Source organism: Rhinolophus hipposideros (assembly GCF_964194185.1).
Source record: "Rhinolophus hipposideros genome assembly, chromosome: 7".
NCBI classification, from domain to species: domain Eukaryota; kingdom Metazoa; phylum Chordata; class Mammalia; order Chiroptera; family Rhinolophidae; genus Rhinolophus; species Rhinolophus hipposideros.
Window position 1 is genome coordinate 74,972,797 of NC_138053.1, and position 26,359 is coordinate 74,999,155.

The 26,359-nt window shown below is 34.4% G+C and overlaps 1 protein-coding gene across 3 annotated transcripts in view; it reads left to right on the forward strand.

The window, feature by feature from the left end:
* FYB1 (FYN binding protein 1) overlaps window positions 1-11,912 on the forward strand; it is a 205,498-nt gene extending 193,586 nt beyond the window's left edge. For all 3 annotated transcript variants that reach the window (XM_081053235.1, XM_081053236.1, XM_081053237.1), the window contains 3 exons: window positions 7,210-7,243; window positions 9,455-9,486; window positions 10,191-11,912. In XM_081053235.1, the coding sequence (XP_080909361.1) occupies window positions 7,210-7,243; window positions 9,455-9,486; window positions 10,191-10,213 (89 nt within the window). In that variant the 3' untranslated portion in view covers window positions 10,214-11,912. The remainder of the gene's footprint in view (window positions 1-7,209; window positions 7,244-9,454; window positions 9,487-10,190) is intronic.
* The last annotated feature ends 14,447 nt before the right edge of the window (window positions 11,913-26,359 follow it).

Here is a 26,359-nt window from a genome sequence, read left to right on the forward strand (position 1 = left end):
CAGTGTGGACACTGAGCGAGTTTTATATTCTAATGAAGTAGAAGGCCAGTTTTCTGAGACAGAGTCATTTTCTCTGTGGCCTTGCTTCTAGATGGTCTTCAGTGTGTGTGAGTGTGTGTGTGTGTGTGTGTGTGTGTGTTGACAACTTTTTTCCTTTTTATTTTCTTTAATTAAAGTTTATTGGGGTGACAATTGTTAGTAAAGTTACATAGATTTCAGGTGTACAATTCTGTATTACATCATCTATAAATTCCATTGTGTGTTCACCACCCAGAGTCAGTTCTCCTTCCATCACCATATATTCGATCCCCTTTACCCTCATATCCCACTCCCCTCCTCCCTTACCCTCTGGTAACCACTAAACTATTATCTGTGTCTATGAGTTTGTTGACAATTTTTATAAGAGTTCATTTGAGCCAAACTTAAGACATACGCTGGGGTGCAAGATCTAGAAATGCTCCTTCACTGTGAGTTTTAAAACAACAACAGGAGAGAGACCAAAGATGGAGGAGTAGATAAATACTGTGCCTGCTTCCTTCCATGAGTGCATGAAAATTACAATTAAATTATAGAACAATTAACCTGGAGAATCATCTGAAGTCTAGATGAACAGAAGTTTTATAACTAAGGGTATAAAGAAGCCACGTCAAGACTGGTAGGAGGGATGGAGATGCGAAAGAGACTAACTCTGAACATCTGGGTGGCAGTTGAAAACCAGGAGGGATACTTCAGTCATGGAAATTCTCCCCAGAGGAGCGAGGAATCCCAGCTGTAAACCAGTCTCCCCAACATGGGGTATTGGTGCCAAGAAGAGGAACCCCCACAACATCTGGCTCTGAAAAACAGTAGGATTCTGACCATCCATGTGGGTCTTCCACCATACCAAGTAATATGTTTACTTTCCTCTACTTTCCAAATTATTCCACATTTTTTACAACAGAGAATTGTCCTAGTACTTGCGTGGTCCTCTCCCCAGTGCACAAGCTACAGCCACATCTTGCCCTTGGTATGGTGGAAGAAAATCTTGCCATGCTGTTCTGAGACTCCTGTCCCTAGCAATAAATCCCATATAGAGCAATGCTCGTCAGCTTCAAAGTACCTACACATCATATGGAGACTTGTTAAATATACAGATTCTAATTCAGTTGGTCTGAGGTGAGGTGTGACATTTTGCATTTTACCAAACTCCGAGGTAATTGATGCTGCTGATCCATGAAACACATTCTGAGTAACAAGGATGTAGATGACATAATCAACAAACATGTATAGATATAGATATAGGTGAGCAGGAATAGATACAGCACTAAAAACTGAAATTCGGCAGAGACTCCTATCTTTCTAGGAACCAGTGGACCTTAAAAATAAAAAAAAACAGTAGCCATTCAGGGATAATTTTGTAATCCACTATCATTTCCTATTTGGATATCAATAATTTTAAGTACTGAAGGGCTCCTGTCCTTTAGAATTTATCATCTTTTAAAAATGAAGGTGGAAACATTACAAAAAATTCTGGTAGATTACACTCAAGAATTCCACGTAACTTTTATCATTTTCTTCCCTGGTGCAGTACCAACATGCTTTTCAATTGCCAAGATCACTGATAACTAGTTCAATTCTTAGGTGGTCTGGGGGGGCGTCAATCTCAAATAAGATGGAAACCAGATGATTATGTCAGCAGCATGTGTGTACCTATTGTTTTTATTTAAAGACTTTCTTTGGGTTGGACTTAGTCTTAGTTTGGCTTCTCCATTTGAGAAGTGTGTCTGGGAAATACCTGTAGGCAAGTGAAGAAGTAGACAGGGAGGGGAAGGCAGCCAATAAAGCTTTGTTCTCAACAAAATTACCACTTGGATGATTGGATCTTAATCCAGTTGGGAACTTGGAGTGGCAGTTATCGCATCCAGTGGGAAACAAATTGGGGTATTAATAAATCAACTCTTGTCCGTCAGGGGTTGAAGCCTACTCCTGGGCAGGTAGCAAGTCATTCATGATATTGAGAAAGTTGACGAAGAGAGTTTTGGAAGCCTGAGGAAAAAGCTATAAAAAATAAGAATGCAAGTGCTATTAGTTGAAAGTTGAGCCAAAAGGCACTAAAGTGGTAAAGGTGAGGGTATATGGGGCCTCACCAGGAGCATCTGCTATTGCCTTTCAAATTAAGTATTATTCCAAGATTTCATTATTATATCTTTTTTAATTTTACTTTTATTTTTCCTCCTGCTTTTCTTAATTCTTTTAAACCTCCTGCTTATTCCTTCCTTGAACTGGATCCTTGATTTTCTTATTTTTCTGAATTTCTGATCCATTCCATACAGGCCTCTATAAAATTTAGGTTGATTATTTTTATTGGATTTAACCCTCCCTCACCTGGATTATTGCAATAACCTTTCCAATAATATGTCTACCTTACACTCTCAGTTAATCCACTCACCACACTGTTACCTAAATATTATTTTAAAAAACACAAAGTCTTTACGCTAGTACATAACGCCCTTTCTGATCTAGCCTCATCCTCAGCAACTATTTCCCATCTGCATCTGACACCCCAGAATCACAAGCTACTTACTTGTCAATCCCTCAATAAATGATGTTATCTCACCCTTCTATGCTATTTTATTCTGCTTGGAATGCTCGTAGTTGTCTATTAAAAACAACTCAGTTGTCATCTAAAATTGGAGCTATGCCCACTCCCCAGCCACCCTTTCACAATTAAGTTTCTCCCTGCTCCACCATGCTATTACTTTTGTTGCTGTAATTGTCTTTATTTTTTTAACCAATCTTTTATTCTTATTAGACTCTAAGCTTGAAGTAGCTTCAATGAAATGTTCTCAACATTCTACAGTGCCTGGCACCTTGTTTAGGGCTTGCTGCATTGAATTTGACAATTTGGAGATTGCAGTTGTATAATAAGATGAAAGTCTGACATACGGACACAGAAAAATGTCTGTTAAATATTTTAACTGGTTAGAAAACACAAGTTCTCTGTCTAGCCTTAGTAATGTGGTTCGCTTCTTGTGTATCGTTTGAGAGACTCTAAATCTTTCAGTTCCTTGTTTCTACATTTTCTGATTAGCAGCAAAGGGATTTGATATCCAACACCATGGTGACTGAAACATGTTCCTTACTCTCCATTATTCTTTAATCCATCAAAGAAAAGAAAGCATAGCTTACTTAAACCTAAGGTTAGTAATGGAAGAAACTAGAGGCTAAAGCATTAACAATAATCCCTTCCCATTGTGAAGTGGTGTACAAGCCACTTTTACAGGCATTATCTCATTTGATCAAGTATCACCCATTGACTTGTGAAGCACATAATGCAGAGGCACTGAGACCTTAAATATATATTCCTGGCACATTCCCAAATGTTTATAATTTCCCCCTACTCTTTGCACATATTCCACAATTCAATGTCTCATAAGCAGTGAGTTTTCCCACCTACTGTCACTTGAGAAAAAACTTCTACAAAAAATACAGAATGAGACATGAGCTGCATTATTTGTGGTTAAAATGTTCTCCATTTCCTTTGGACATCAAAGAAAGGGGGATTTTATAGGTGCTTTGGAGTTTCCCAAATCCAATTGATTATTTCTTTACTTAGGTAATTTTATTTCAGTTTTAAAACACTACATGCTCACTGAAGAAAAAAAATTTAAGTCTGAAATTTGAAAAGTCACCCTGATTTGAAGCCTCAGAGAGAGAGAGATAGATAGATAGATAGATAGATAGATAGATAGATAGATAGATAGATAGATATAAAGAGAGAACAGTTTCTAAAAATGGGACCATTATAATAATTTATATTCAGTATTATACACTTCATTTTGGTTTTTCTTTCTATTATATTATGAGCATTTTCCCTTACAATTGGACACTGTTCCATTTGCCTGGCTAAAACCATGCAATACAATTTTATGGTCTTTAAACTGCGTGAGGCCAAATTAAGTAAATTTAATTTTATTTCTAGACTTGCTCACAACAAATGAAATAAAAAGGAAATAATAAAAGCTGTCATTTTTATAAAGTAAAAATTTTGAAATATTAGAATGAAGATATTTTTCAAAAGATTTTGTATTTCCTTAGTAATTTTATATTCACAACATCCCTCTGAAAGGTGAGTCATTAATCCTGGGATACTTGAGTACTGTAGCAAGCAAATGTTTTGGGAGGAAATTAACTGGCACATACGGGTGTGTGGGGGGGGTACTTTCTTAAGGAGCTCTACCCTGCCACACATTTCAAAACATTTGTTTCAAGCCGCTGTGTTCTGCTCTATGAATGTGAGATTTCCAAATAACAATTTCATACTATATGTGAGAATCCCTGGTGTGCCAGCACCTATAAATATTCCACTGCTAACTAAACATGGCAACCATTTACATGGTACAAAACCATGAAGTATTTTTTATTTATTTAATTTGTTTCATTAACATTCCCTTTTCATGGATGTACATGGAACATGTAAGCAAAATAATATTTACTTATTGCAAAAAAAAGTTATCTCTAGAAATTATAATGGAGAGATTATATAAAAACTCATCGTAAGTCATTTGTTTTGACACTGTCATGAATCATGCTTTTAACTGGATAAAGTTTTAGTAGAGATTTATAAAGCTCTGAGATAGCAAAACCTATGCTGTATTAAAAGTCATTAACCCTGTAAAAATACTATTTAGTAGTAATTTTATAGCTAACGAGCCCCAAATTATTATATCATTTCAGGGAATTAAAATCGAGCAGCACAATATCATCCCACACTTCATCACCTTGATACATTTCCTTAAGTAATATTCACAATCTTGATGTTTATATATCACACACACACAACAACAACAATGGAACGTTCAATAAATGAGAAAGTGGAACTCTTGAACAGGCAAGATATAGAAGGAAATGTAATAGATGTTTGAGAATTTAAGAGAATATATTTTTTGTAATTAACTTTGTGAAGTTAGATAATTAAGCTATATATCATGAGTTATTAACTTTGGTCATGTAAAAGACTGTTTCAGTGCTTAATTACAGTGCTCTATCTAATTCTACACAATTTTAGTATAGTTGAGTTTTCAAAGTTGATTACCTAAAAGCACAGGAAAATAAAACCCTTTAATTTCCCAAAATGATGATTATATTCTTCCTGTTTTTATCTTTATTTCTTTTAATCTCCTAAAGATTTAAAAAAAAACAGAAATATATTTGATACTAAAATAATTCCAGTCCCTGGCAACACTTTATAATTTGTTATACATTTCTCTAATTTTCCATCTTTTAATTTTAGTTCAGAGATTTTATAAAGCCCCAACAACTTATGATGAGATTAATGCTCTTATTAAAACACTTAGTTCATATGTGTCATTATTTTTAAATTATTAACGTAAAACATGAATATATCATGGGGAAAATTACTAGTGTATTATTTTTCAATTCACTTTAAGAGAAAATTCAAAACAAAAACAGAACCATCAATTTTAACTAATGGGAAAAAAAAAGCTGTTTTTGACTATTACTGTCTGTAGAGGACTCTTCATATTTTATTTTAGCCGCCAGACATAAGTTCAGGTAAAGACAGATTTCAGTTATTGGAACCTGACACAAAATCCACAATTCGTTCTAATAGCTCGTTATATGCACCAATTTTCTCCTTTGACAGAATTGAATTTGTTAGGGATAAGCTTATCCTCCTTTAAAAATTATGTTAAATTGTGATGTATACCTTATTTTTAAAGTCTGTTAACATGAAATGAATGAAAGAACTATGATATCAAAAGCTATCCCAGGATCATAGATATTCATTTCACATATTCTTAACATTAATAATTTTTGCTGCTTTTGCTTTGACTGAAGTAAAAAAAAGGTATAAAGTGGTCTAATTTTTCATACTCTGAGTAAAATATTACTTTACTGTGCTTTTATCATTTTGAAATATGTCTCATTACTTCCATACTCCAGGAATTCAAAGACAACCTTGATTCTTTTCCAAGTAGAATTCTTATAAACAGTTTTCATTTAAAAGTGGTGAATTTCTTGATAAAATCTTTTGGTGAAGTTTTTTAACCTGGAATATTTCAAGCGAAAGTTCATTTCCTTAAGTTTTAATCTACAATTTCAGTTGTATGAGCCCAATTTTTTTAAAATATGTTTTTGCATGTTAAATCAACATCAATATGTTTCAGTACATTTATTATCACTTGTATTATCTTTACTTATGAGCTTCCTGGTTTGTAATTTTTTTACACATTTACTCTGATTTAGAATCAAAACTAGAGTAACGTGAACCAAAACCAATAGATTGACTCAGTGAAAGAAATGATTTAGAGACTATTGACAGGGCAATAAATGGTACTGATCTCAAGCATACAACAGAGTTTAGGCAGTAACACAAAACTAATAATTCCAAAGGTTACTAATGTTAATTAGATGTTAGCAGACATTTTCTCAAGAAAACTAGTCTATATGTTTTCCTAGGCATATTTTAACTATGAGAGGCAAACATAAGGTGCTCAAAAATGTTTTTTTGCATAAAATATGATCTATTTCCTACTTAACGGGAATTACTAGAAGCCTTGGTGTGTGTTCATCTAATAATGATGTGTTCTCTGAAAGATAAAAATGCAAATATTGACACTGTATCAAATGGCAAAAGCAATTGAGAAAGCTATTGCACACAGAATATAAGAGAACTATTTAGAGACCGTTTACAAAGCATACTCACTCCTCCAAGTAGTCGCCAGATTGTTGGCATCTGAAAGCAGTTCTAACTCTGCTCAATATAATAAAATTTGAAGAGTTAAGTCTTAGATATGGTGATGTTTAAAATACCTACCTATGAACTACTTTTGTGATGGAAGAAACTACACTTAACAAATTCTCCCTAAAACTGGGTAACGTGGGTAAAACCTTGAGGTAATAGATTAAAATTGCAAAGAAGCTATAGTTTAGAGAACAAAAACATTTTCTCATTGGAGGGATGCAGAAAAATTGTAAAAGGACTAAAAGAGACATGTAGGAGAGAAAGAGAAAAGTAGGAGAAAAAAGTAGAAGAAAGGAAGGAGAATAAAGTGGACACAAGAAAAATGAAGATAAATAGAATTACTCAATGGGTTATATTATATTATATCATTAATTATTCTGTTCTATTGCAGTTTATTAAAAGAAATAGTAAAGATACTTCAAGTTGGTACTATTAATAAAATTTATTTCCTTTTTCTTTCACAGATGGTTATGTCCTTCGGAGTTACCTGGCCGACAAGTAAGCCCATTTTCTACTGTTATACTTGTAAAAAAGAATTTTTGCTTTAAGGAAGAGTCTTAATATCATTTAAATAATACAATCTACTGAACTATCATAAATGAATTTTAGAACAATAACCTAATATCAATATGGTGGTACCAATAATAAAGTTAAAGTTTGTATAAAAGTTTTTATAAAGTTTTTAAATAGACAAGAAGCTCTTCTCATTCATGATTATATAGTTCATAGTTTTATATATTCATTGGAGGCAGACACTGCAAACATTGGAGACAGACAGGTCAAAGTCACTAACACTTTCATTAATACTTTGCATTTCACTTGCTGTTTAAGGCAGTTGGTTGAACTGAATTAATCAGGGACCAATTAGTAGGTCTACACAGTAGGTGCTAATATCTCCTGTTAACAGTTTATAATTCAACCCCTAGTTGAGGACTTTTCTTTACTCACACCAAGCATAATAGAGTATTAAGTTGCCTTTTCCGAAGCATGCCAGAAAAAAAAGGTTGTAGTCAATGATTCTTCTAGTCTTATGAATAAGAAAGACATTGTCACAGTCTGGTATTAGTGTGCTATCGAGTCCCCCAAAACATTATAAGATTCTGTTCCAACTTAACCACTGCAAGAAATGAGTTCCATTATCAAATCAGAACATATACCAATACAAATAGTTACAGAATTCAGCATAATAAAAAAAATCAAAGAGGATTCACAAACTGTATCCATAAACAACCTGATACCAGTCAGAAAGAGACAAATCAATGTTAAATGCTCTGTCTGCAAACTAATATAGAATGAAAAGAAAAATAATCATAATACTTTTATTTTCCTCAGAGCATTAATCATGGTGGTAGCCATGGGACTTTTCAGTAGGTTCTAGTCTATGAAAGATACAAATTTCAAGGAAAGAATATGTGACAGATAAAAATACATCTTCATCAGTGATTATTAAGGATGATTAAGAAAGAATTTAGAAATTGTACTCTCTAAGTAATTATTGGTTTCCCACCTATGGAAGCGAATACTTCATAAATGTTTATTGAATGAATAATAGGAAAATCTGTCTGCTTTTCATTTCTATCAGATTTCCATTAGCCAAACTCTCCCTCAATCTCAAAGAAAGGATCCAAACAGAATACACAGGGAACTCACAGCATCTGCCATAGTTGGCAGCAATTTGAAGGGGCTGCGGCTGTTTCCATGATAAAAGCACAGAGGTAGTCCAGTAATCAAAAGTGGGTCTGATCTGAGTAACAGTCAATTTATATTTACGGACTGTGAAACTGTTTTCTACATTTCAAGGCTATATTAATATTTATAATACTTTCTATTTTAATTACTTGTATATCATTTTCTCCTTCATTAGATTATAAGCTTCTTGAAATCAAAGGTTCTGTTTTACTCATATTTATATCTCCTGGTACATAGGAGGCATTCGGTATGTACATAGAATAGAATATTGCAGATTCAGGGCCAGGTAAAACTAGGTAAAATGTGTAAAAATAGCGAGAACTATTATTATGAATGCTGCCTATAACCATAATTTTTTTAGAATTACATAGTATAAGAATCACCATACTAACCATATCTTGGCTACTTATTTTATCATTAATATTTATATTTTTTATAATTAATATTTTTAAATTGTACTTAAAGACATGGAAAAATGATGCACCCGTTTCCTATGTCAAATGTTATTGTATTTCATTCAACGCTTGAAGTTCAAGTGAAAGTATAAATCTGATATAAGTAGAAATAAATAATACATTGCAATTTTAGATTAGAGCTCCCAGTGGAATATTACACCATGAATTTTCAGTTTGTTTAGTTCAGCACTTCTTACCAAGCTCAGCTGTGTAGTAGGCTCACAGTTAGGTCTAAAGGTGAGTGAGGAGTGGTCTGTGCTCTTGAGGCATGTTCCCATTATTCTATATCTATGATAATCACAATAAGTTGAAGGTTTTTGTTGTTTTTCTGTGTGCTTTTTGTTTTGTTTTTAGTTTTTAGAATGAAATAGAGGATTAGATTAAGCCAATGAAAGGAGATGCAAATGAATATGAAATTTCTTCCCACTTATAAATGCATAACATGTAACGTCTCACCCTTAAATGTTTTGTCCTATAAAAATCATATCACTAAGCTTTTAATCTATTGTTTTAATGTTAAGAAGATATTTTCTTTAAAAATAAAAATTATTTTCTACATTTACAGTGATGGAGAGATCTATGATGATATTGCTGATGGTAAGTCTCCAATGACACCGACAGGAAGACAGGAACAGTCAATTTACTGTTCTTACAAATACTAAAAATAGCTTGCTGTATTAATTAGAGCCTTCCTATCTGATCAGAATTTGAATCACTTGAAAATGTTAGGAAAGATAAATGCCCTGAAATAATGGGAAACAATTTATTTTTGCACATGACTAGAAATCAAGGAAGAATCTCTTATTTATTTTCTTTGAAAATAGAAGTATTAAAATATTTGGTGAATTTTAATTATACTATGAACCTTAATAAGAATTGCTTTTATCCACTAAAAAAATGGTACTTGGCCAATAAGTAGGTACTTATTTCATAACTTAATAATGCTCACTAGTATTCTATAAGCATTGTATATTTCTAAATTATGATCTAAAAAATTAACCTCAACTGACATGAAGCATAATGTTAATCATCTTGCCTTTTAGTCTCCTTTGAAACTTATGATTCAACCTCACTCAAAATGTGCCAAGTAAAATAAGATAACCCAAAGTCATTTTGATAGAGAATAAATTTGTCCAGAAACTTTGTTGGAATTGTATACTGAGCAATAAAAGTTAAATATGTATGTGGCGTTCATAAAGTGAGCCAATTCTATTTTTTTTTAAATCCTAAACCAAAAAAGTATGAATCACCCATATTTCCAACCTTGGAACTATATTTAAATTTGTATTTTTTTCTTTCAGGTTGCATCTATGACAATGACTAGCTCTCAGCTTTGGTCATTCTGCAATGTTCATTTGATGCCAATATGAAGTCTGAGTTTTAATTGGCATATGTTATTGGGTATCATTGAAAATGAATGTACAAAACTACTTATTATCATTTGTTGTAAAGTTCTGATTATAAAGTTTTGAAATTTTGGACATAGAAAATGATCTCTGCTTAATCGACGTCTTGGAAGACTACATCAATGAGATGTAAGAACTATTAAATATCCCATTTTCTGACTCAGCTACAATTATTAAGGCGCTTCTTTTAGATCATCAAAAGACAATCCCTCTTCCAAAAAAAAAAATCATTTGAGAAGAAATGACTGTGTTGTCTAAAGAAATACAAAGAAGAACAATAAAGAAATATGAAGAAGGAAATTTTAAAACATCCCACAAGAAGAAAAATAATGTTTGCACCTCTAAATTGTCATTATATCTTATATTCTCTATTCAAATTATCTGTCTTTAAAAAGGCAGAGCTGTCTTCTATGTTGTTGGTGAGTTAAATATTTTCAAAAATTACAATAGTAACAGAACTTTTGTATAAAGTTTGTCCCTATTTGTTAATTGTGAATATGTGTTAATTATTTGATAAGGATGTATGCATTTTGGGATGCACACATGAAATTAAAACTACAGATGAGTCTAAAATGTTATCTTTTTGCAGATTCATATGCTAACAGTATAATTCTGTATTCTGTTTAAAGTACTATTGTAACTAGAGTATAACTGAATGCGGACTACACTAAAATTATGCAAAATGGAATTTGGACTTTTATGGCACTTCTTCACTATGAAGACTTTTAAAAAGATTTTTGTTTCTGTTTTTGTTTTTCAATTACCTCTATGGATCTTTTTTAAAAAAAATAATAACTTTACTGGAAAGTTGACCAGCAGAGGAAGTACAAATTAAAGCCTGGTATTTGTATTAGGGTTTCTATTCATACAAATTCTTTCCTAAAGCAACCCAACAGCAAAATGTGAATCATCTGGGTCTCAAATGCTAAGAACACTAAACACCATGATAGAAAATACAAAACCCAGCACCCAAGAAAACAGCTTCTGAAGAGTGGCCCCACTGAATTGAAATAATTTCAAATAATTGCAAAGGAACTCAAAGCCTTCATATGGGTAAAGTGGGATTTCCATTAGTTGCATTGAAATTTGAAAATAGATCCTCAACTTCTATTGCTCAATTTACAGATTCTGGAAGTCTGAGGCCCCCCCATATTAGAAGCCATTAATCTCAAAGACCTCCAGCAATTATGAAATACTCTGATGTCTACTTTTTGATAAAGAAATTAGTATATACTCACATGATGAATTTATTTTAATACCAGAGAACATTACATGGTCCAAAATGTTTTTTGTTTGTTAAATTTGGTAACAAATATGTATAATTCGCTGACAGTACATTTCCAGTAATGTTTTTTTCTGATTGAAAATAGTATAAATTCAATAGAGTATGAGTTTTTAAATTCCAAATTAGATCAAGAGAATATTTCAGAGTTTTGGTTTATACACCAAGAAACAGACATACATGCCTATGAAGGATTTATGTAATAGATAACAATCTTAATATAAAATAAATATTTGAAGTATTAATTTTAATATACTAAATATTTCTGTTATAGTTTTATGTGTGGAATTCTGTCATGTGAGAAGAGCAACAAATAAATAATACCTTCAGCAGATAAGTTTGCCTCTGACTTCATCAAGAAATCGAGGCCATCCTCCTTTCTCTCCCAGAACTTGATGCCAATCTACAAGAGTCTTTCTCTGAGTTCATCCTTACCTCTTTTTGCTTCAGCCTCAGAGGATGGGGTGCCTCTTGTTCAAGACCAAACCTTCCATCAGTGCCCCTGATACTTTGCCTTCCCATTTTGTGGTAGAAATTGAGATAATCAAGTGCAATTTCCTTCAACTACCAACAATGTTCACTCTTAACCCATACCCAGAGAATAAGATGTCACTCTTCAGATTCAAAGCCACAACTTTTGTCCCATTTCTTCTTCTTGCCTGCTCTGTAGTCTTCTTTCTCCACAATTAATTCATTCTCTTTCCCTTTCTCAATCTCCCAATCTCTCTCTCTCTCTCTCTCTCTCTCTCTCTCTCTCTCTCTCTCTCTCTCTCTCTCTTTCCCTTTCTCCCCATCCATCTTTTCCTCCCTCCTTTTCTTTATCTTTAATTTCTCCCATTGTGTAGATTTCCTCCGTTAGGCTTAAAAATATACTGAAGTCTTTTCCATGCAAAAAACAGCAGGAAAACTTGCTTTGAATTCAGATACCTCTTCAATTATAGCCCATGTCTACCTACCTTTTCTCATCCCATTGTCTTAAAATTGTAGGGTACATGTGGCAACCAGGAGAATGTGCCTCACAGACCCACAACTACAGGGAGCTTAATTCGCCAAAGACCCCAGCTTCTGCACTCTGAAATCCATCACCACAGTTGTGCCAACACCAGGCCTCCCCCAACTGCTCCTGTGTAGCCAATGTCTGGGCCTGACAGGCCCATGCCTGAAAGATACAGAAGCCCTCAGGTGGCAAGCTTTGGTTTGAGGACTCCCCAACAGCCTTGGTAAACCTTCCTTATCCTGCATAGCACTCTGAGATACTGTTACGGAAACATCCTTACCTTCACTGGGGTCAAACCAGCATTGCTCTCTAATGGCTCTCCCAGCCTTCCCCGGCTCCCTCCCCATTTTCTCTCACACATGTATTTTTCTCAGAAAAAAAAAAAAATATTGCTTTTCACTCCATCTGGTGTCTTGCTTTCCAAAGGATCCGAACCAGAGCACAGCTGAGAATTTGTAGAAGTACACATCTTGCTCCTCAGATCAATTGAATCAGAGTCTCTGGGGAATGAATTTGTTGTTGTTGATGTTCTTGAATAGTCTTTATTGAAATCTAACCACAGTGTGATAGGATTCTGCAATTAGCAAAAAAAAAAAGAGAGAAAAAAAATAGTCATTGTCGAAGATTATGTTGTAATATCGAAAGGCTCAAGTCTACTGTTTTCCATGTTAATATTAATGGCTACTTTTCCTTCTGGGGAAGGAATTTTTGAATCAATTTTTAATTATATTTAATACAAGTGTTGTGCTTAGCCACTAAACATCTTCGTGAACTGGACAAGAACCTTGGAAGTAAATGCTACCCTTCAGAGTTGTCTTCCTTCAGGACAAAATGGCCAACCTTTTTACGCCTACCTCGCTCGTAACCATATGTGGGCCTCCCTGGGAAGGGCATGACCTTGTGCCAGATGACTGAAGCTGAGGCAAACCCTGAAGGAGCAGACAGCTAAAGGTGGTCTGCAGACCACAGTCCCCTCAGCAGGGGATTTAGCTGCAAGCAGCAATTTCCCCTTCCTTAAAAGGGGTCCGGTAGTCAATGTTCACAAATGGATTAAGAGGTAAAAAATTGAGACAGACATTATGGACACCCCTTTCTAGAAATTTTACCATAAAAATGAGAAACATGACATAAAAATGAGAAACACGAGAAACATAAGTGATAGACAGGTGGGAAAATAAAGTGAAGAAAGGTCTTTTTTATTTCATTTTGAGAAATTGTTTTCTAAGAAAAGACTTGAGCTTATTCAAAAGTTAATGAGAAGGATCTAGTTGAGAAGGAAAGATAAAAATATAAGAGAGATGAGGGATAGTCAAAGATTTAAATTTTTGAAAAGACAGAAGTTTGGATAGAAATAAACCACAAATAATTTTTTTCCTAACACTTTATTTTTTTTTACATTTGTGAAATGCTAAATATTGTTCTGGACACATGATAAGGACTCAAATATTACCACATTATTATTATTACTATTATTATTATTATTATGCTCATTTTAAAATATTTGTTGATGCTGCTTATATTGTCACAATTATGTCACATAGTTAAGGGTTTATTTAGTGACTGTGTCCATCATTTCTTCTGCCTCCTACTTGAGATTACCAGCTAAGTTATGTAACCTTAAACAAGAGTCTAAAGCTTACTAAGACTCAGGATCTTCATTTAGAAAATGTGAAAGTATTTATTTTACAGGGTGTATATGCTTAAGTATTTAGTACAGTGTCTGATACCTATTAACTATTATTATCATTTTCCTGCTTGCTAGTTTGCTATTATACATTTTGAACATGTCAATGCAATGGAATCCTATTGACAGCATTACTTCAATGGTGGTAAACTTGTTCTGAGTCCTAGTTATTTGCCAGCTGATATTTGAGGATAATATAGAAACACTTAAGATTAAACACAATAAAAATAAAACAATAACAAATAAGCGCAATATCTGGGTCAGGTCCAGTTCCTACATCTGAGCATTAGGTTACAGTGTGGGACATCTTTTTTCATTTTTTATTTCCTATATCTATACTGTAGGGAGAAAGTCATCATTAGTTATAAATATAGATACAGATAGATATAGATATGAGTATACAGATATATGGAAAGAAACACACACCAAGGTATATTTTGTTTGCATATTAAATACAATAATATTTTTATAAGAATAAATCTATATATATATACTTTCTCAATTTTCTTGAAGGATTTGGACTGCTATCTTTTCTTGCTCACTTTTGATAGAGACATTGGTAGAGAAATGGCTCTTTCCTATAAGAAACATGACAGTGCCAATATGATGATAAATGGCAAATGAAGTTTCGCTTTGGTGTAGGGATAATAGAGAATGGTGGGAGACTGTGGCAAACAGTAAACTATAAGCTCTGTCCACGGGAATAAGTGGCTAATTATGCTGACTATTTTCTATTTGGCCTTCCAGATTCCTCTCTACAACCTCCTCCATCCTGCTCTGTGCCCCTCAGGACTAACCTTTATGCATTGCCTCAAGAGGCTCCCTTGACTTACAGCTTCCAGTTTCATTTGGCCAATGAGGAGTAATAGCAGGCCGTCAGAGGGACATGAGAGTGAGGTATTTATCCCTCCAGTTTCCTCTCTGGAGCATCATCATTAGCTGGCTGTGTACTTCACCCAAGGTCACGCCTCTGTCAGAGAGGCTTCTCCACATTACGCTGACTCTGGGTCCAAGGTCTTTTTCTTCTCTCTTCAAGATTGCAACCACTCCCTGAAGTTCCTATTTCCAGAGAACTGATCTTTACTTTTTGATTTCCCTACACATTGTCCGCACTTTTGTAAACTGTCCCTTTATGAAACCTTTCTCAAATTTCCCAACTTGAATTTGCCGTTTGTTTCCCATCTGGGCCCTAAAGATGATTATGACTCAACTTTGATGGATTGTAAGTCCAGTGTTGACAGATTCTCCAATTTTTCAAAAGAAGCTGGATATCAATTCCTATTTTTTTAAAACTGTCAATCTGATTTTTCTTAAATGCACTATTCAGACCAAACAAATTATCTCTGTATGACAGATTCGACCCAGGCAGTCTGCAACATCAGCCATTTATGATGGGAAATTAATCAGATGAAGCACGGGCTACTCTGTAGCTGTCCAACTTGCCAATAATGAGGAGTCTTTTTGTGTGGGTGAGTGATGGACAAAATTTATTTAGTGTCTATGACAACCAGATTATATTTCTGTTAGCAGCACCAAATGCCACCGAGAGGTCTAATAAAAATACAATCATAAAAAGACTAAAACTGCTGCACACAAATTCATTAGAATTTGGTATGTTGGAACCAAATAGAAGTCTAAATAAAGTCAAATTGTGGTTTGGCACTTGCCAAGCTGAGAATGATTTTCAATAGCTAATTTAGGCTACTTGTGGCCATGTTCTTATAGAAAAGGAGAGCAGAGACACAACTTCTGTGACCACTAATGTCATCTCAGTTCTTGGAAATAGATCTTTGAAATAGCATAGTGCTCAAACAATTTAAGTTGATAGAGTTTTAATCAGGCATGGAAACTATCTTTCCCATTTCAAATGTATAATCTAATACATGTCATCAGATAACAAAGCTTGACTCCCCATCACATTTCTAGCACCAGTAATGAAGCTTTTAAGTTAAGATGAAATTTAGATTATTGTCTAATAATCTTTAGCACTTTAATATGATGTGCTTGTCAGAGCTTCACCCTAAATGGTAGAAGTTGTGTTAGGCAAAGTATTGAAATGCTGTTGTCACCCACACACCTCAGGGGACCAGAGTTTTCTTTTGGTTTCTCTTCTTTAATGTGTATCAATCTAAAAGAAGTACATGAAGCTATGACGGTTACTAACCTCCAAAAACTAAATAAATGTACTGGACTAGAAAACCACAAAGTATTCAAGGACACGTAAAGATTTTTCTGCATTCGTCTAGAAGAACAACAACAAAAATCTCTCCTATTCTTAACATAGCTGTAATAGTAGAAATATTAGGAAGGTTTCTTAATTGGCGTCCCCTAGAAGCAGAGCTTGAGACTGGAGATCTTGTGTGAAGGGTTTGTCGAGAGTGCTCTCCCAGGAGAAACCTGCAAGGGGTAAGGAAGCAGGATGGCTCAGGGGAAGAAGTTGAGCAAAGATGTGGATCCAACTACAGCCCAGGCTCAGCCTGATTCTCGAAGGAAGCACTGAAGCAGGAATGACTCCATTGAGTCATGCCACACTGAGGCTAGGGAGTTGGGCTTGTATGCCCACACCCCACATCAGGCAGTCCTGGGCTGCCAGAGGCTTTTTCCTCCCTCAACCTCAATCTCCTGTTCTAGATTTTTCTGATCAGCATTGCTCCTTTGGTTTGAGGGCAATTCTCTGAAGTAAGGTGCAATTGTGAACTTTAGAAGACAATTCTTATTGCAGCTGAGGGATGGGTGCACCTGCCAAAAAGTTACCGGGAATAGAGCAGAAGTAAATTTTCTGCAGAAATAGTGAGTTTTTTAAATAACGTTGTTTTTTTTTAATTTTTCAGTTACAGCTGACATACAATGTTACATTAGTTTCAGGTGTACAACATAATGATTAGACGTTTATATAACTTACGAGATGATCACTCCAATAAATCTGGTACTCATCGGACACCATACCTAGTTATTGCATTATTGAATACATTTCTTATGCTAAACTTTACATCCCCACGAGTATTTTGTACTTCTCAATCCCTTCATCTTTTTCACCCATCCCTGCAACCTCCCTCCCATGTGGCAACCCTCAAAATGTTCTCTGTATCTATGAGTCTGTTTCTGTTTTGTTTGTTCATCCGTTTTGTTCTTTAGATTCCACATACAAATGAAATCACATATCGTTTGTCTGTCTCTATCTCCACTCAGTATAATGACCTCTAGGTCCATCCATGTTGTTGAAGGTGGCAAGATTTTATTCTTTTTTATGGCTGAGCAATATTCCATTGCATATATGTACCACCATCTCTTTATCCATTCATCCATTGATGGACACCCAAGTTGCCTCCATATCTTGGCTATTGTAAACAATGCTTTAATGAACATATAAATGTCCCTTCGAAGTAGTGTTTTGAATTTCTTCAGATAAATACCAGAAGTGGAATTACTGGATCCCATCATTACTGGGTCATATCAATGATAATCAATATGGGAGGGTAAAAATCTCCTTTGTGGCTATTTGTATAATAAACTTCTTAATTAATCATTGAATACATTGAACTAATATTGCAACACTTCATATATCATATGAGAAGCTTATAACAGTCTAATTTTATTACATATTTTACTTCTATAATTTAAACTCACAGTACATTGTTATCGCTTTTGTTTTAAATGAGAAATTATCTTTTAATAAAGAGCTTATTTATTTACCATTACATCTATATATTAACCATTTTTATTTACCTATATATTAACCAAAGCATTCTTTGTTCCTTCATGCGAACCTGAATTTCCGTCTGATATTATTTTCCTTAAGTTTGTAGAATTTCTGTTAATATTTCATTGCAGAACACAACTGTTCATGACAAATTCATTCAAGTTTTTTAAATCTGACGTCTTTATTTCACTTTCATTTTTGAAAATTGATTTTACTACATATTTTAGATTATACACATTTCTTTCTTTTTTTATTTTAAAGATGTTATTTAATTGAATTTTGGCTTGTATTGTTTCTGACTAGAAGTCATCAGTGATTCTTATTGTTGTTGCCTGTAGTTAATTTGCCTTTTGTTCTCCTCTCCTAATACTGTAGCTTTTTTCTCTTTACCTTTGACATTTGGTAATTTGATTATTATATGCCTGGAGATGATTTTCTTCATTTTTATCTTGATAGTGATTTGCTCAGCTTTTTGGATCTGATCTTAATAATTATTGTCAAATTTGAAAGATTTCATCCATTACAATCATGCACTGCTTAATGATGAGGATACATTCTGAGAAATGCATTGTTAGATGATTTCATCATTGTGCAAACATGGTAGAGTGTACTTACACAAACCAATATGGTATAGCCTATTACATACCTGGGTTATATTGTATAGACTATTGCTCATAGGCTTGTATAGCATGTTGTTGTAACTGTATAAAACATGAGATTAAAGCAAACACAAGAGAAAATTATACAGTCAAGAGACACAATAAACACAAGATGTATGAGGATGCTGCCAGTGTAACACAATATACTGTTTTACAGCAAAATATTTTTTATAAGTAAAAAGAGAACACTCTAAAATAAATATAAAAAGTATAGTATAGTAAATACATAGGCCAGTAGCAGGCATTTATAATCAAGTATTACATACTGTACATAATTGTATGTTCTAAGCTTTTACACATCTGGCAGTATAGTAGATTTATTACCAGCATCACCATAAACACAATGTGTTGTGCTACGATATCACAATGGCTATGATGTTCCCAGATAATAAGAATTTTTCAGCTCTTTATAATCTTGGGAACCTCCATTGTATACGCTGTCTGTTGTTGACCAAAATGTCTTATGCAGCACATGACTGTATTTCTTCAAATATTTTTCTGCCCTAATCTCTCTCTCCACTTTTCTTGGGACTCCAATTACACATATTTCAAATTGTTTGACTTTTTTAATATGGGTGACTAAGTTTCTTTCTTTTCTAGTCTTTTTCTTCTTTATTTTTTTCTATTGGGCTATTTTCAAATTCACTAATCCTTTTCTTTTTTAATGCCCAATGTGTTATCTGGTGAATTCTGATATTTTTGACATTGTATTTTTCATTTTTAGAATTTTCACTTGATTCTTTTTTACAGTATACATTTCTCTAGTCAGAATCTCTGTCTGTTTACTCATTGTGTCCAATGTTTCTTTAAAATCTTTAGCCATGTTTATAAAATTATGCTAATTTCGATGGCTGTGTTATCTCTGGGTCTGTTTCCATTGATTATTTTTTTGTCATGACAATGAATCACATTTTCCTGATTTTTCACATTTAATAATTTTTTATTACATGCTGGACATTTTAAACACTGTGTTTCAGAGTTGGGATATTGTTGTTTACTTTTTAATGAGTTTTGTGTATTTTTGTCCCTATTCCTTTATTAATTTATTGGAAGATTAGCTTGATCCTGTTGAGACTTGGTTTTAGGTACCCTTTATTTTAGGGCTAGTACAGCTTTACCTCTAAGTTTTGACCTTTATATGATCTCCATGCAACACTTTCCCTAAATTATAGCCTTTTTGGAGTCATAACTAAATGCTCAGAGTGTTCACCAAAGTCTCTCTGCCTGCTGGTTGAAACTCTAATGTCTTTTAGAAATCTGCAACTCCTGGAATCTCTATTCAGTTCAGAGCCTCCAGGTACTGTTCTCTGTCAGGCCTCAGAGAGTCTCACCCTGTGGTTATTCAGCTTAAAAATTCAGCTAAATAATCAAGAGGATCCATTTGCAGATTTCTGGAGCTCCTGCTCTGTACAGCTCCCTCCTCTCTAATATTCTGGCCTTCAAATTTCAATTGCCTTTTTATTTCTGAACTTTAAGCTTTCTTTCCTTTATCTAGTTAGACTGATGTTATCTGTTTGGTTTCCATGGCTTATGTTGTATTTTGAAAGATGTCCCCAGGTAAAAGCCAGAAAGAATGTGGAGCTCACCTTGTTTATTTCTTTTATTTCAAGGTCAGTGCCACACTATCTATTGTCCAAAGCCTAAAAACAGTTTTTGATAATTTTTTTCTAGGTTAATAATTGTTTACTGTGGGAAAGTAAATCCAATTGCCATTCTCCATCATGGGTGAAATCAGAAATCCTTTATTTACAAACATCATTTCATATACAGGTCCTTTATATTCTGTTTTCTATCATCAATATCTGGAGTTCATGGAATGTAATTCTATTTTTTCTACTTATTATTACTTAAGGTGACTTTTTCTTACGAGTTTGATGGTCTTTGAACACGTGAGCTCTTAGTTATTCCATCTTAATTTGTGGAGTCCAGGAGCTGACACAGTGCACACTCTCTTCCAGAAATGATTTGTAATTGCTACTAGTAGAAGCCAGGGGTCGCTACCAACCTGGGTCCATTTGGTCCACTTCTAGGATCCTGGGCTTAATGTAGAAGCCTCCTATTCTGCTTTTCTACCTCCTGGCAGTGGCTTAGTCTTCAGATCTCGGGTATGCTATTGGCATTTGTCCTCTATCTAGCTCTTCTTTTCTAGTTTCTATTTGCTTACTCTAATTTTAATACTGTTTTGTTTGTATGTTTTTTTATGGGGTTTTTGATGTTTTTTTTTTTTTTAACCAAAAGAAAAGGTAAAAGAAAGAAAAAATTAAACTATTGATGTTTTATTCTACAGATTAACAATGGAGCTGTCATTTGGTCAGTAGGTTAAACAGGCATGAGCAATATAAGGTATCCTGAGGAAAGATTGGGAGTTCTGCCATTCAGAGGAGTTCACAAAACTGCCTCAGGTGTTCTTTCCACTTGGGTACATGGCTATATATTATGCTCAGGTAAATGGACTTGAGGAGTGTAAAGTATCCTTCACAAAATGGACTCATGGCTTAAAAAGAGTCTGCAAAAAAACTGCATGTATGTAATATAAATAATAAAAGCACATGCAAAGGATTTTAAAATATGAAAGATCAGATACTTCTACCTCTGATATTAGCACTTTATCAACATTAGAAGAAAAAAGCAACAGTAATTTAATCACGTCACAGAGTCAGCCAAATTTTTTAAAACTGAAATTAAAATTATATGAAATATGAATTCACGTACATTATCCTTTACTATTTTTTAACTCTATGTATATTATTCATTGAGATGTTAGCTGATTAGCAAAATATTTAAAAAATAAGTATTCAGAATATGAAGGAAATTTTTTTGTATTTTTTTCAGTGATGTTAGAAGTCATGAAGTATTGAATCCTTACTTTGCAAAAAGAAAGACTTCTTTTTAGTAACAGACAAAAAGGTAAATTTCTGTGGGGAATATGGTGGCTTTTATTGCTATTATTTTAAAAAGTGGTTAAAAAGAACCATCAAAGAAAATAATTTGTTGACAAAATTAAAATGCAGTCACATTTTTCAACCAAGATGGAAACAGGAAAAGAAGTGGGGGAAAAGCTGAAGATTTGAAGTAAAAGGTATTTGAACAAATAGGCATTATAGAAGCTTTGCTGAATGGTTAGATGGAAGCATAGATGTTTCTATAGTTGTCTGAGCTCATGGTATTAGCTGAATTCTGTTCAGTAATGAAATACACAAATAACTACTTTTTTTCTGTGCCACCAAAGTAAGGATGCATCAAAGAATGTGTATTGTTATCAGTGAACAGCTTCCTTAATAAAAGCAATGTTTTATGAAAAATCAACAAGCAGTTGCTATAAATGAAATTTAAATATTAGGGATTCACAGAACAGAGGTAGTGCCACATGTGATAGTTTCATATAATAAAGACCTTTAAAATACAGTTTAATTTTCACATACTTTGGAAAGAGAAGGAGAGTGACTATGAAAATCTTTTGTACTATGCAAATATTTGATACTTATTGAGTAGCAAACTTTTTTTTCATGATGACTGGTGGCTTACAGTGGCATGTTATCTATCAGATTTTTAAAAAATATTAAATCTAATCTTCCCTTCAAAGTAAATGTGAAAACAATAACTAAGTTATTATTCATCTAAAGAAACTTGTGCTACAAAGAGAGCATTTAGATATTTGAAAACATTTCCAGTTTTGTGATTTTTGTGTGTGTGAAGACAATTAAAAATATAAATGTGTCACCTTTGTAATATTTACAAACTTAAAAATCTTGAAAACAGTGTTTTTTAACTGCTTAAAATTTTTAGACAAAGAGTTTTAAAACCATTTGCTAAAAATGTTTAAATTTTATGCCTTCCAGTTGGTTTTGAAAACAGGTTGACATTAAAAGAGATATTTATTAGCCAAATTACATTAAAAACCTTTGTATAACTAATGAATGGAATTGAAAAATGAGTGTTATGATTTAGAAACTGCAGCAATTAGAGTAGTTCTTCCATTTTTAATTTGTATTTTGTGAGGTTTCAGCTAAATCCCAACATGTAAATAAACCTTTCTTACAATTAGACTTTTGGGTTGCTGTATCACAAAATTTTTAACAAGAAATTTAAAAAATAATGAAATATATTCAGCCCATTGCTTTTATTTGTGCCATAGTAACATAACATTAAAAATTACTTTTAACTATTTTTATATCATCTTTATGTTTTATTTAATAAAAAAAGTAAATATACATGTATTGGAGTATGTGGACAATTTTTTTTTAATGAAGAGATGCACAATTTTGATAGGTCCATTACTTAACACATTATTATAATCAAATATATATAATGGTCTTTCAGGATCACCAACAAAATTTCTCTAAAATAGTTTCCTTAAAAAATGCACAAGTAAAATTTTGTTTTAGAACAATTAAAATGAGAAAAAAAGTTAAAAATCACTCGAAATTCTACCAACCAGAGATAATCACTATTGAAATTTTAATGCATACCCTTCTAGACTTTTATGAATATATGTACCTTCTTTTTTACAAGCATAGGCTTATTCTTCATTTAAAATTGTGTTCATAGATGGCCTTTATACCTTACAGATTTTTTAAAAATGAAATTTAAAGGAAACTTTTGTGAGAGAAGTTAAAATTTACAGGAACAATACTAAAAGGTTACTTCCTGCTGTTACCAAAGCTGAATCTTTATAATCAGCCCTGTGTTGGATTATAACATTTGTTGAATTTAGCCCATTGCCTGTCATTTTAATGGCCTTTATCTAGATGTTAAATGTCTGATTTAACTATAAAGAGAAATTACCAGAAAAGAGACTGACCAAATATTGTGGTTTTTGACTTGCTTTATCTTCACATGGCCTATGTAAGAAGGCAGATAGATAAAGAGAAATAAAATTTTTGTAAGACTTTGTTTAACGTTACCACTGCCTCTGAAACTGATAAAATTTGGTTTATAAACTAGAATTATTAACTGTGTATAATAGGATAGAAAAAAGAACCCAGAGAGTGACTATCAATGGAGACATTATATGTTCAGGATCCAGCAGTTATCTCTTAGAGGTGTGGTCCTGGACCCAATCTCATATAACCTTTTTTATCAATGACTAATACTATGAGAAGAAAAAAAAAACATTCATTCACACAGCAAATGTAACCTAGTTAGGAAATGAAAACTAAGAAGAGGAAGTCACATTCTCAGTGACCAGATTAGAATCAAAATGACCCGGCAAATTGGAGAAGTAGTAATAAGTAAACACAATGAGTAAGACTTGGAGTGGGCTAAAATAAGGAAGAAAAACAAGTTTCAGAGGAGTGGCTAGCAATTGGCTAGTAGGGAAAATAAGTTAGAGATTTTAACAAATAAGCTGACTAGGATCAATAATGTAGTGCTGTTGTTTGAAAAGCAAACACAACATTGTGAAATGTATTCCTTACTAAAATTTACCTAAACTCCTGCTTCCTAGTTGAGTGTTATTTGCAAACACTAAGAACTTGCTCTTTTTACCAGAAATGCCATTCACCTTAAGAGCAAATGTGGAGAACACAGCCACTCAAATGAATGAGACTAACAGAGGAAAAACTAGTTTCATTGTAAGATTGGAGAAGGATGATTTCTTACTTCTGGAAGAGATGAATTAATTGAATAATGATCTTTAAATCTGAACATACAGTTATAAAGAAGAAAGGCTACTGGATTCAGGCTCTCGTGTACTTTAAGTAATTTAAAGGTGGGTCAGTTGTTCTCAACTTTCATGAAAGACTGAAAGAGAAAAGAAAGTGAAATTTTATTAGTAAGGAGTTAATTTACAATAGACAGGGATAAGAAAAATAGTATAAAAAGGGTTGGTTGGAATTGGAACAATTTTAAGAATCTGGTAGACTTTCCATTGATAGATTTCTTTTCTAAAATGGTGAAATGTGATGCAAGGAGAGATGAAATACAAAAATTTTAATGTCCTAGACGGACCTCAAGTTTTGTGATGTCTGCCTTAGGCTGTAACTATAATCATTTGCACCAAGGCTTAAAAGCTGGAAAAGAGGTTGCAAATTTGTTACTGAAATTAGTATTGGTGCTATCAGGAGATATTTTTTTTAAATTACTCTAATTCTGTTGTATCCTTGAATCTAAGTGCAATATCAGCATGAGACATCTGATTGCAGACCCAGGAAGAAAAGCACCTGGAATATACAGAGAACATTTTAAAATGATAGACAAGTAAACAAGAACAAAAACTATGTATGTAATTCCACCACTGAGGGGAAAAATAATCAGTTAACATTTTGATGTATATTTTTCAGACTTTTCTCTATGTGTGCAGATATGTAAAATATTTTATAAAGCACTGTATACTTTTAATTTTATATTAATTTAAACTTTTATGAAATGGGAAATTTGTGATCTCTCGCTTGATTTAATATCATGAACATTATCTCCTATACATATACTAGACCTATGTTGTCGTTTTTAATTTTTAATTGCATTTTTAATGGCTGCAATAATTTGCATAATCTTTGGGTCAAGTGTTTCCAATTTTAGTATCTCCAATTTCTTTTTTAAAGCATCAAGAGTTTTGGAATAAAGAAGGAAGCCGAGCATTTACTCAACTAACTGATTAGACGTATATTGAACATTTATTTGTCTGGACACTGCATTAACAGGAAGCTGGGAAAAGAGAAGTGGTTACGGCAAGCTCTCCAGTGTCAATGAATTTCCCGTCTCACGGAATAGACAGACAAGAGTTGAGGAATGGGAGGCAACAAGACGCCCACCCTCTCTTTAATCTAGTTGAAGAAAAAGTTGCTGGGTCAGGGGCCAGGTGTACATACATTAATCAGCTAAAGCAGTTTCCAGAATTCAACTCTCTAGAGTTAGCAATTATCCACAACATTTGTATCAGCCACTGTTGCAGGAGATACACAGACAGAACACCCGGACACAGCCCTCAGCAGCCTGTCCCCCGTTCCAGGCAGAGAGGAAACCCTTTCCCCGAGCCCCCTGGCGTCCGCGCGCGCGGGACCAATCCCCACCCGCTGCCCGGGACGACCACCCCGCACTGCAGCAAGACAACACCCGCAGCCGACCACTTCCACTTTTCCTGGTAGCACCCTGGCCGAGTGTGGCTTTGAAGATCCAATGCAAGGCTGCTCACTTCGTTCGGGGGTCGGGGAGCGAGGGTGGAAAACCAACTTTGTGACGTGCGTCTTAACTTGGTGGGAGCAAAAGGGCGCTAGGAAGGGAACTGAGTTCTGTTAAAAGTGTGCGCAGCGTTTTGTTTTCGTTTTCAATACAAATCGCTTTAACTCCTCCGGTATTAGGAAGGGGCGTGGGGCTGTCTGTCTATCCCAGAGCTTGGAAGCGAGCACGAGAATCGTGCGGGGCGGTGTCAGCAGGTGGTCCGCCGGCCACATCCCGGCCTCCTCCCAGCTCGCTTCGGTTTGGACTACGGTTCCCGCGGCGGCTGGAGGGGAAGCATCCTCCAGCTGTACACTCGTTTCAATGGGATTCCCCTCGTGGGAACCGTCCCCTCCCAGCAGACGTGCTCCCCGAGGGTCAGGCGCGCCGCCGCGCGCCCTCTCGCTCCCGACAGAGTTCCCGACAGAGTTCCCGAGCAACCACAGGCTCCACCGAGACGCCGAGTCGGCACGGAGCTCGCGGCGCGCGGGGCGCGGAGCCTCCGCCGCCCGCCGCTGCGGAAGGGCGGGGGAGATGCTGCTGGGGGCGGGGGAGGGGAAGGGGTTCTCGCGCGATTGGGCGAGGTT